Source organism: Anomalospiza imberbis, chromosome 8 (genome assembly GCF_031753505.1).
Source record: "Anomalospiza imberbis isolate Cuckoo-Finch-1a 21T00152 chromosome 8, ASM3175350v1, whole genome shotgun sequence".
Classification (NCBI taxonomy): Eukaryota; Metazoa; Chordata; class Aves; order Passeriformes; family Viduidae; genus Anomalospiza; species Anomalospiza imberbis.
Window position 1 is genome coordinate 13203608 of NC_089688.1, and position 12703 is coordinate 13216310.

Sequence of the window (12703 nt, forward strand, 5' to 3'; positions counted from 1 at the left end):
TGATAGTTCATTTAAGAAATTCAGGTACAGTTCCCACTTAGGAATGAAACAAGTATAAGTAGCAACCCCAAATGTGAAAATTCTGCCATCTCTTGAACCAAAATTTCAGCAGAACACATCTGAAAATAAAATGCTTTGCATATTTATAAAGAAAAAAGATATTTTCATAAACAGTAATACACATCCATGCATGTTTTTAAATAACCTAATACATGCTAGTAATATAAAATAATTATTCACAGATTTTATTTTGGATTTTCCAGAATTAAAGACATTTTGTGTGAATTCCATTCAAGCAGATTTCAGTTACTGCTTTACCATATTTAATTCTAGGAACATAATCCCCCAAGTGAAAACAAAATCCAAAGTGGAAGAGAATTTCTTCAAATTTCATTCCAAAAATATTTTTGCCTCCAAAGTCTTACTAGGAATAAAACACTCCTGAAAATGATACAAATGGTTTTGACATTAGGAAAAGTAAACAAACAAAATAAAGATGGAAAAAGCATGCGGTCAGTTTGCAAGTGCTGTTTATTGTTTGAGGCAGGGTTAAAGCCTTTTATAAAGACAAGAACATATATGCAAACAGACTGAAAGTGACATTAGGTTATTCTAAACAACGCTATAACAAATCCTGCTGCCTAAAACATTGCCATAGCCAAAATGTGTGGAGGCTTCAAAACAGGCATCATGATAGTAACAAACTAAGATTGCTGTTATTTTTATAACGAAAACAGATGACAAGTGCCCTATTACTATTTTTGATTGAAGAAAAAGGCATGTAGTTTTCATTTATCTGGTATCTCCTCGGACTTGCAATGTGAATTGACCTTTCATTTGTAGTCACCTATGACAGTAGAAGAGGCATGACAAGTGGCTCAAATGTGCTTTCCAGACACCAATCAAACAGCTCAGAGCTCCATTTGAAATACAAGTGGTGTGAACTGGATCGTTCTATGTTCATCAGTGATTTAAAGTATCTGTTAAAGATTTATTATATACTTGCAGAGCGAGCAAAGGCTTCCGTTTACTGAGTGAGGCCTAAAATGCTGAGCAGCAGCAAGCTTTCCTTTGGCACCCAGCCAGTGCCTCACTATTTCATCAGTCACATCTGCTTTCACGACTGGCTTCCATGTTCACTTCACTTCCACCTGTAATGCCAGCTGATAAAAGCCCCCAAGGTAGATAGTCTCTAAAGACTGGTATTTTTTTTTTTTTTTTATCCAGGAAAGTGAATAAAGACCACCAAGTAATTTCAAACAAACCAAGAACAGCTAGGCACTGATAGCTCTCAACTGGGATCAATATGAATGGGTTTGGAACAGCCAAGAGGTCAGAATTTCTACATATTCCTTGGCTAATCCCATTGTATCAAGTAGAATTTAACACAATATATGCATGAAGTATGGGACTTTATTTTTTTCCACAGTAACAATTAACAATTCTAAATATGTCCAACCTCTTTATCAGAAAAGCAGGAAATTTGCCATGCCTTTTTATTTTCTTGACTGAAAATCTGATAATAGCTTTTCTTACATAGAAATCAAAAGGGATTATTCAGAACTCATCTCTCCAATATATTAGTAAAGCTGCTAATTATGTTAATTCCACCAGTTACTTTTGTTGACTTTTTTCCCCTCTGAATAATCACACCCATCTGGTGGCAGATTTATATCATTCCTTTTAAGCACGTTTTTCCCCAAATTTAAGCATTTAATTCTAAACATAATCCCTAAAAGTTAAAAATAGCTTGTGCAATAAACCAGGAATAATACACACTGTCAACATCACTAACGAGGACTTCTTCCAAGTGTAAACAGTTAAGCTATGACATTATTTTACAACATAAAGAAACATTCACTTTTCTGAAGGTAAGAGCTAGTAAACAATGAGATGCGATTCAAGAATTAGAAAAATTTTTTTGTCTGGGAAATTGCTTAAATCCTTTTCCTTTGCATATAAACATCTATACAAATTGACAGTGCTTTGCATGGCCAGAATGTTTTAAGGATATATATTTTTCCCTGCTGAAAGAAAAAATAATCCATCTAGGCTCATTTTGGGGCTGGGTGGGTGTACTACCAAACTGTGAAAGGATTTGTGTAAGCATGTATGAGATGATAGAAACACAAGCACTTAATTCACAGGGAAAAAAAATAAGAACAGATAAGGGCTTTTTCATCTGAAATTACAGCCTCTCTCTTTTTTAAACACTTTGATATCAGCATCCACTTTGGCTCAACAGGCCAGGCAGAGATAAACGCGGTGCTTTTGCGGAGGCGCCACGGATGGAGTGGGTTCAGTCCAGCCCCAGGTGTGACCCCTGCTCTCCTGCGAGCAGCACTTGGACCAGGCAATCCATCACCGTGCTCCTCCTGTCAGGCCGGGTGCTCGGCTGCAGCTGTCTGTCACACTGGTGGATGGGACCTGCTTAAAGGCAATCATGTCAATCTCTATGTGACTACTCAGACTAAGATAGAAGGATGATCTTGACAGGCTTGGCAAAGTCAGCAGAAGGCACTAGAGGACTTTAGTTACATGCTTAAAATGTAGATGTGATTTGTGCTTCTTATGTGGAGGGACTGAAGAGGCACAAAACAGCACTATGTTTTATAGCTGGTCATCTCGGATGAATCTGTTGCCCTCGGAATGTTTTCCATAGTAAATGTAGCGACATTTCCCCAAAATGCCTAGAATAAAGAAGAAATTAATTACAGTTAGGACTGAAGTAGAAAAATATGCAATAAAGCACATAACTTGGGAAATTTGAAGGAGGAAAAGGAGCAGTTTTCTCTTGTCCTGCAAAAGAAAGAAAGTTTGTGCATTTCAAATATTCTGAATTGCCATTTCAATCAGCAGTTTTGAACCTACTGGAAAAATGTGTTCAAATACCTACATGACCTATCCCGTTAAACATACATCCACAAGTATCTTCAAAACTAGAACTTCATAACACTGAAACATCATACAATGTGTTTTAAATCAGAGTACCTCTCTCCTGCTACTAAAAAACTAGAATTTCTGGGTTGAAGTTATATTTTGTGATCTCTGCTGTCTCCTTGCTATTTGTTTAAAAGGTTTTCCTGATGAATGAAATAAAAAAGAAAAAAAACAAAACAAAACAAAAAAAAAAAAAACAAAAAAAAACCCAAAAAAAAACCCAGCAGCAAATAATTACACTTTAATGTGGATCCTGGAAAAACCTGTCAAACTTCCCCAAAGTCATACTGCAAGCACCTAAACCACCCTTGTTGTCAGTGACAGATAATTGAAGTGAATGGCTGAAACCTAGATGGGAAGCCATCGACAGACATGGGCCAGAACAGTCGGCCTCCCCAGACTCCAGCATTTTTATACATACAAATAAATATTCAACAAAAACATTTCCAAAGTATCTCCCCAAACAACATTGCAAATCCCACGAGCAAGATACAATTTAATTATGCCAAATATTGGCATGTGTGGGATTATTTCAACAATTAGCCATAATACTGGTTTTGGGAGGCAAGGCACATTATTCACAGTGAGTACAGGCAGAAAGATGCCCGAGGAAGCCTTAACTGCTGTGGGTGAGACACACATACCTGCAAATCTCACTACCTGATTCAAAAGCATTCCCTCTGGTGGTACTAAATGGTATGTGAAAGTGTAAGTTCACAGTTACATCCCACCTGTGAACATCCTCAAAGATGCTAAATTTTACTAGCAGAGTTGCTCTTTGAGCCCTCACACATGTATAGTCAAATTAAAGTCATCTCCAATGAACAGAAAGAAGGTGGAAGGGTCTCCTCTGCCTTGGGAGTGTCTTACCAGAGCAGTAACTGAAGTATCCAGCTCACCTCCACAAGGGCAAACATAACCTAGCCTAAAGGAGACAAGCACTGCCTTACATAAAGGGTAAAGAAGGGGGAGGAGCGGATCCTCAATTCTTTCTTGTTTTAGATTTCCAGAACTCACACAGCTGTTACTGTTCCCACTTGCAGTATGGATTAACTGTGCAAGCTTTTATATTCTGTGTCCACTGTTTTCTACTATAGCGTCTGGATATAGTTAGGATACATAAGATAAGCTACTAAAGCTTTGGAAGGCATGGTCATGAAAGATTAATTTAAACCCATGCTCTTCTTCCTCTCTAAGACAGCATGATGGCAACACGTTCCTAGGAGGGTTGTGGGGGGGAAATAGATTGGCCTGTCATTTGTTGTGAAAAACGTTCCTCTTCAGGATAATACAAATACATTGGGGACTATACAGTGCAGTGCCTGATCATTTTCCCCTCCTGCATAGAGCTTTCTTCAATAATTTAAATTCCAATAATTTTACTAGTGAAGCAGTTTTCACATGCAAAAGATGGTAACAGCATTCCTAAACAAGAGTCTAATGACAACCAAGTTTTTCTTTCCCTAAACAGATATCCCAAGTTGGTAACAAGGCCATTTATTGCTCTAAATGCAAAGGATATGAGCAATTTATTAACGACATTCTTTGGACTCCTTTTTCACTGGCATTGATAAAAGTCTTGTTTGAGGTCTGCTGCATTTCTTAAGGACTGGAAGCAAGACTGTTTATAGAGATGCTGGTGAGAGAGTGCTGTTTGATGAATGCTGGAGACTATAGCTAGGTGTCAGTGCTTAGAAAATGAGGCAAGGACATGAGGTATTAATATTGTCAATGATCTCCTGACAGGAAAACAGATACTGTATTCACCGTCAGATTTAAATAGACATCAAGTGCATTAATGACAAAAGGGCAGACTTCAAACAAAGGGGGCTGTATGGTGCTGTGCTGAGCCAGTCTCCAAGTTGGCAATAACCTGATCTGAAAAGACACTGTCAGGGCTACAGACAGGCCTGGGATTGTGTGCGGTGACAGAAAACAGAGATGCTGACAGAGATACCGGTGCCATATTATGCCAAGTATATTCTAACACTGTCTCCAGTCCTAACTAAATCTGACATCATTTCCTATCGCTTATAGTATCCTCCACTGCTCTGGCAGAATATTTCTCCCCAGACATCATTACAAACTCCACTGTAGTTTTAAAGTTACTGGCAGGCCTGTGCTGTCGTGGAGGCTGGGTCTAGAGGCCTAAGGATAACCTCAGTCAATCTAAATTTGGAGTTTGCTGGAGAAGTGCTCTCATTTTCACTGATATCTCAGCTACTTGAGGTGATCTGAACGCTAAAGTGTGAGGAGCTGTCACCTTGAATAAAATCCTTAAAGTAAAGACGCTCTGTTCCCAGGATGTTCAGCAAAGATGTCGGACAGTCTGGCAGCAGGAAATGAAATCCAGCTGCTGCTGCTCGCCTGGGGATAAAGGTGCTTGGGCTAGTGACAGTTAAAGTCAGCTGAAATTTTTGAAATCCTGCAGCCTACAATTGTTTAAATTAAGGAAGTGTTGTCTCCACAGAGATTCCCTACCCAGGCACACAGCTGTGATTCGATTGCCAGGCATATTACACATGCTGCTCAGAGAGCTTGATAAAAGCACAGTTGAAAATGTTGCCATGAGACCTTGTTTATCATGAAGGTTATTTGTAAAACAATAATCTTGCTCATAAATTAAATGCAGTGACTGGCATGGTTATTTGTTTTGCTTTGTTTTTCCTCTTTATGTCCCACCTCCCTTTGGCAACTACAGAAAGCTCAGAGAACTGCAAAATGTTTGTGTGCTGCAATGAGAATTCTGATGCTAAGATATGTCACATGTGAATTTAGGAAAGCTACTGTTTTTTTTCTGCCTATCTGCTATGGTATTCTTTCCTTGCAGGGCTGGAAGTACACTTGTTCTTTTGCACATAGACAAGAGAAAGAATGAGGGGAAAACAATACATCTGTGGCTGTTCTTGTGTTTTTAATTAAAATATCCAGCATTGGCCATAATAAGCTAAGTATACCCCCTATACATCAAAACAATACACAGCATCCAGAATGAGGTTTCTGCTCAAGGTTCTTAAGAAATGACAACACAAGGTCTCTTGAGGGATCATCTTCCCTGAATGAGGCTTCTAATTTTTCTTAAGTAGCTGATTCTACCATCACCACAAGCTGTTAGAACTATAATTATGAAAAAACTGCATTGGGAAGAATAATTTTTAAATTCACTCTTTATCTTTTAAATGTTTCCATCCTTTGGAATGGATGTTCTAATTATGCTGGGTAAGTAATGACCTTGCAGTTGCTTGCATGTGTTGTGGTATCAGTCTTTCTTCACAAACACATTGTAATGTCAGCAACACCAGCCTTTCCTTAGCTGAGGGAAAATCCAATTATCCAAATAAATAAATACATACATGCATACTAAAGCATGTGAAAAAGTTCAAGTCATGTTAGCTCCTTTTAAATTTGGTATATTTTGCTGAGAGCTATGGTGCTTTTAGACCTCTATCCACTTTGCTAGAGCAAAAAAAGGTTTGCAGATGTATTATATCAGAAGTGGCAAAAACAAGTTGCAATGGGAAGTGTTAGACCTACAGATCATACAGCCTTAGTTCCAGGTCAAAATTCATCTCAAGCAGACAGTGATCTAAGGGAACTGTTGTCGGGTAGCATCTTGTTGCATTTTTCCTACCACATTAATATTCCACATTTAGAAAAATCCACTTCTCAGTCATCACATCTTAGGCAGCTTCTAGCAACACAGCTTCCTCCAGCACCATTCAGTTTTCTTTAAAAAGTAATTACTAAAACTATGTAGCCAAGTCAAAAAATTTTGCCACCCCCATCGAAAACTATTGCCACATCTGCCCAACATCCCCACCAGGCACCCATTTTAACATAAAATAATTTTAATAAGCCCCTCTGCAAGTGAAAGCAGCAAAGTATTCACAATTAAATGTGTTTGTCAAACACTGGTCTGCAGTATCCATCAGGGAGTACATTTCAGTTAACAGCCTTCTGCCTGTCTCTCACGTGGACTAACCACAGGGCCCGCTACTAGGAGCTGCGGTCAGATAAAGCGTAGCACTCCATACACAGACTCAATATTCTAGTGGAATTCCACTTCACCTAACTTTAATTAGAGCACAGTACCTAAATCCTCCACTGCCAATTTGTATTTGATCCATATTCATCTCTTTCTGCACAACCTGCTGTTGCATAGTTTTGCTATGGGCTATTAAACAGCTGCCATGTTCCACCAAGAAGCTGGGTGCATTTCAGTGTGGTTATACTACCAATCTGTAAATTGTTTTGAGACCCTTCAGGATGAAATATCAACGCCATTATCATTTTTTTCATAGGCACTTGGGCATATTCTACAATTAATGAACAGAAGCTGTGAAATTCCCTTAAATATTAATATAAACTTCCTATAAAGGAAACTAATTCCCTACTGACAACATTTAGAGGAGAATAAATACCTATATCTATGAACAATTTAAAGTCTACAATGCTACTGATTTAGGCAAAACACCTCCACAACTCAAGTTAATCTAAAACTCTTAAAAATCTTTTTATCTAAGGAATATGTAAAGGTGGGAAAAAAAAAAAACAACAATCCAAAAGCAAACCCTCTTGTACAGGAGTTTAGTAAGTTTTCAGTTTGTATTTATCTACCTGGAAATTCTAACAACTTTAATTAGTTGTCTAGTTGACAACTTATTTTCAGTTTCTTTTGGTGAAACAGAATACTTGTTTCTATTGAATATGATCCAGCCTGTGAATTTTCTGACATAGGAATCTGAGAAGACAAGAAAAGGTGTAAAGGATCATCTGGGTCACCAAGTACTCCCCAAAGCATCCAAGTGTGTAACCCAGAGAGATCCACTCAGACTTGCACTCTGCCCCAGCAACCAAACCACTGCCAGCATGGGGAGGACTGAGCTCACAAACTGCAACATGACACAGGACAAGAACAGAAGAGTTGCAGCTGTCCTTGCTAATGGGATGGGTTCTCTGGCTGCTACCATTTCATCAGTTTGTTGCAACCACATTTCCAGATTGCTCCTGGCTGGAGTTAAGACACAAGAGCTTGACTCCTTAAACCAGAGAAGGAGGAGCAACAAAAAGAGGAGAATACAAGAGATAAGAATGCCTTTGGTTGTGCCACTGCTAAATGCTGTGGAAAAGAATCTTAAAAAGACCTGAAATATCACAGTAAGAAGCAAAACCCACATAAATTCCCTAAAATATTATCATAACACACTCACAAGTGCTCACATAATAAATGCACAAATATTAATGTTCCTTATGTTATAAATGAGTTAATTTATTTTTAAGAGGATAGAAACGCTAAATGTATGCAAAAATGATGCATAATTTCTCAAAAAGCAGCTATGCATACAGGGGTGAGGTTGTGCTTGAGAAGGCTGGGGACAGAGCTAGCTGTAGCTAAGGCAAAATTCCTTCACCAGGGCCACAGTTCTCACAGAGTGGTCTCCCAATACTCCCAAAGAAGTGCCTGTGAATCAGGGATTGTGGTCCATTGCAGGTTTCCTGGAGAAAGAAGAAGACGTACCTTCAGTAGTAAACTGCTCATCCTGACTCCTCCCTCTCTCTGAGGGTAACAACATTCAAGGAAGGTAACCTTCCCATTCAGAGGAGATGAATTACCTCTTTGCTCTGCTCCCTGCACAGGGATGCCGAAAAATGATAACATTTTCCCTCTGGACACCCTACAGGATGGGGCACAAAATGGTCTTTCAGACTGAAAGAAATTACTGAAAGGCACAAAATCAAATCTGTATCCAGTCTACAGCAATGGTGTTAGAATTATACACCTAAGCTAGAGCTGAGAGGAATCACAGAAGGCAAACTAACACACTGAATTATTGCAAGTATCCTGCACAGACAAGTGCTGTGACATGTCAAGTCTCACTGGCCTGTTTGTGGGAAGGGGGAAAAAGGGGGGAGTATGCAGGGAAGTGAGAGTAGGGGAGGGGGGAGCAAAGCAGTCAGCAGGGAGGGGATGTTGGAAAAATTTGCAATGAAGGTGATAGGAATACTAAGATGTGAAGTTTGCATCCTGGGCCAAGGAAGCTGCATAAATGTTCAGTGTAAACTAGCAGTCAAGCTGATGTGTGATAAAGTGCAGCCTGCTGTAAATACACTTCAGGGCTCCCAGTGCAACTAGGGAAGAAACTTGTAATTTAGAAGTGGGGGGGAGAAAGAAAAAGTAAAAAAAAAAAAAAAAAAAAAAAAAAGCATAGCAAGGTTTTTCTCACATAATCTGTTACTGGAAAATTGAGAAGCTTGTCCAAGTCCGTGGGAATAAGCTGATGAGCTGATACTTAATAATAAACCATATTGTGTCATGGTGCGGAGTCATCTAGATCCATTCAGGCCACAAACTATATTACTTTATACAGCCCTGGCTGACATACATTTAAAGCCCTCTACACATTAAGGAGCCATTAGGCTGACAGATTAAAAGTTATCTTGGAGCTAATGTTTCCATTATGCGTATCCTGGCAGTGGAACAATCAACACACTGTTCCTCAGATGTCATACTTTGTTTAAAAAAAGGGTAGGGGGGAGAGCAGGGGGAAAGGAGGGTATCCTTCCCTCCTTGAACGACATTGACATGATCAGCTTTGATCTGGGCATGTGCTGTCTACAGATTCTCTACTGTTGGCTAAAATAGGAGCATTTAGGGCATAATACTTTAAATCATTAACCAGTTCCATACTCCTCTGGGTATCATTGTTACAATTTAAGGTTCTACACTTGGGATTTCTTTGGAATCTTTCCATGCTCATTGTAACTATCATCAGAGAAATATGTTGGGGGGTTGGAATGTCTCTTCCTAGTGAAAATGAAAAAAAAAAGCATGCAAAAAAATACAGAAACAAATAAACAAAAACCCCAAACCAAATGCTTTTGTCTCTTTAGTGCACCTTTACCAGTTTTGCATTGTTACTGTCACTGAGAGAATTAATGCTGACTTTATAATTAAATACTTGCTGTGAAATATGTTGAAAAATTAAAACAGATTTTTTTTTTTCAATTACTCAGGCTCATAAATTTGGTAGTTACCTAGATACTGTAATTAAAGAAACCCAAGTGCACAGAAAGCATCAGCATGCCAAATTTTAGGGGTGGACTGATGCTTACATTTGGATATACTGAACGCCCTTGAAAGAGATGAAGGAAAGAAGTATGGGCTCGCAGTCCTCTGGGTCTTGAAAACACTTCTCGATGTATCTCATTCTCTCATCTGTGGTGTGAACGAAAGCAGTAAAGACAGAAAAGGGCAGTAAATACTCCTGGCAGGTCGGCTCTCAGCCGAGCTCCGCTCGCCGCTGACCCCGCCGCCAGAGCCCGCTGCCTGTGCGGGCGGGCCCCGGACACTAGAGGGCAGCAGCTGTTTGTGCCAGCCCCGCCGAGCCGCGCCGAGCCGCGCGGGCGGGCGGCGGTGGCAGCGGCAGCGCGGCCCGCGGTGTCGCCAGCGGAGCCTGCGTTTGTACAACCTCCGCTGCAGCCTTTCCCCCGGGAGCCTGGCTTCTGCCGGGCCCAGCTCGGGAGCACCAGTCGGAGTGTGCTGGTGGCGGGGCAGCGCTCTGAACAAAAGGCTCGAAATGCTGTCGGGGGGAGGCCGCGGCCCGCCTCCAGCGGCGGAGGCGTTTGTTATTCTCTCGTATTCGCGGCGTAAATGCCAGCGCTGCTTTGAACCACCTTTCTCTTACTTTGTTAGTGCAACGCTGCGACCACTGCAGTGATGTAAGACGCTCTTTTTACATATTCAGAATGATGGAGGAAAAGGAGGTTCTAAAATCCCTTCCCGACCACATGCCATATATGAAAGTTCAGCTGTTCAGCGTACACTCACCATACAATTGAGGAGATCTTCAGTTAATTTGGCTAGCATATGCAAAAATGGCCTTTCTGCTGGCTGCTCTGTACTTTGCGCTACATTCTAATAATAAAACTTACACTACTCAGCAATGGAACTAAACCGTAAAGAATGACAAGGTCATTAAGAAAACAAAAAGTGACTATAATTAAATCATACTTCACAAACCTTAACCATGCACAGATTGCATTAGCAGTAAAATGCAAAAGGGAAAAAAAAAAGAAGGAAGTAAGTTCTTTTAGTAACCGTGATAGAATTAAACGAATGTACCATGATTTATGGGGCAGAAAGCAAACTTTTGGAATAATTGTTCGGAAAGTCTGCAAGCATTCCAATAAAATTACAAATTCTTCTGTGAAAAAAATTTGAGCAGCAGGGCCCTTCTGGAGAGTTTAGACATAAATTTGGCTCATCTCATGAGTAAAACTTGCGTTTGGATCTCAAATGTGTTCCTGCTGCAGGAGTTCACATTAGGGAAAAAAAAAAGCCATAGAAAATTCAGTCTGGCTCAACTGGTTTGAAATTTCTCAAGAGAGTCATCTGAAATAAAGACAAGTTGCTTTTTATTTTTAAAACCAGGAAAGAAAGTCTCTCAAATAAAATTAAAGAGCATAATTAAATAGTGCTGCTGTCACATTATGATACAGTTAAGGGAACCTTCTTTGTCTGCCATTACTTGCTCCTTTCCACAAGCCCTTCCTCAGAAACAACAACAAAAAAACCATTTAAGTAATTGCTAATTATAGGATTGCTATGATTTTTCCTAATACAAAACCAAGTTTTTTTTTGAGAAACAGATACTACAACGCCCTGGGATTCCGCTGGTTTCCAGCAGAAGTTGAAGGCATCTGGCAGTTTGTAAGAGCACACAACAACGGGTGAGCTCCTTGCTCTCTTCTGTCACTATTACTATTTAGCATCAAGTGTAATCAAAAGTGCATCTGGATCCAAACAAAGTATTCAGAAAATATGCAGTTCTCTGGACTAAGTGTGCGCTTGCCTCTTAGTAGAATTTTGTTCTATGCTATATGACATATAGCACCATCTGCTATTGCTAAATAGTTACTGGCCATAGTCTAGTTCCCAACCTGCCTCCAGGACTCAAAGCCAAAATAGTGTCATCATTTTCTATCCTCAACTCTTTTTCCCTTTCTTCAGTCTCCTTATAAAATATGCTAATGGGAGGGGGCCAAAGGTTAAATCACAGTGGCCAGTAGAACATAGTTTACAGGTGCACTTTTAGTCTCTATGGAAGCTTTGGCTAAAGATAAAAAATTGGGGACTGAGAAACAGCTTGAGAGGCACATTAAAACCCCTCCATTAGGGTCAGAGTCATTAAAGTTTAGTTAAAGCACTAAAGACTTTCTAACAAGTATTCTGCTTAGTAAAGATTTTCCAGCGAAGCGCAGATATTGGTGAGAGCTTTTGGAGTGTGTCAGTTAATCAGTGTTCGCCCACTTTGACAGCTTGAAATGTCACTCACTTATTTGGCTGGTTCAAATTTGTCAGACTTGACTATGTTGCAAGTTTACATGTCCCCATATGAAAAAGGAGCTCACTGGCAAAATGTTCACAGTTGTACACACAATGGACCTAATAAAACACATATGGCTAAAAAATAATCAAGCAGCAGTGATCACTGTTATCACTTGGAAGCACAAAAAAAGAGCTTAGTCTTTGAGACTACCAAGCTAAACAGGAAGCAATAACCTGTTACTTTTCCAAATATCCTTTAAATGGTTAATGGAAGAATAAAATCTCCACCACACTCAGAGGCATTAAATTGCTTGGTTAAAGCTGCATTTATATTTTGGATATGTTGAGTCATTTGGTGGTACAAAGAAAAGAAAGGCTTAAGACAGAAGCTGTCCCTCAGTCCCGAGAATGTTTTGCAGCCAAGGAAGCCCCTTC

The 12703-nt window shown here is 39.7% G+C and overlaps 1 protein-coding gene across 9 annotated transcripts in view; it reads right to left on the reverse strand.

Moving 5' to 3' along the window:
- Positions 1-513: 513 nt before the first annotated feature.
- LRMDA (leucine rich melanocyte differentiation associated) overlaps positions 514-12703 on the reverse strand; it is a 656646-nt gene continuing 644456 nt past the window's right edge. For all 9 annotated transcript variants that reach the window (XM_068197419.1, XM_068197414.1, XM_068197410.1 and 6 more), the window contains one exon: positions 514-2690. In XM_068197419.1, coding sequence (XP_068053520.1) covers positions 2611-2690 — 80 coding nt within the window. In that variant the 3' untranslated portion in view covers positions 514-2610. The remainder of the gene's footprint in view (positions 2691-12703) is intronic.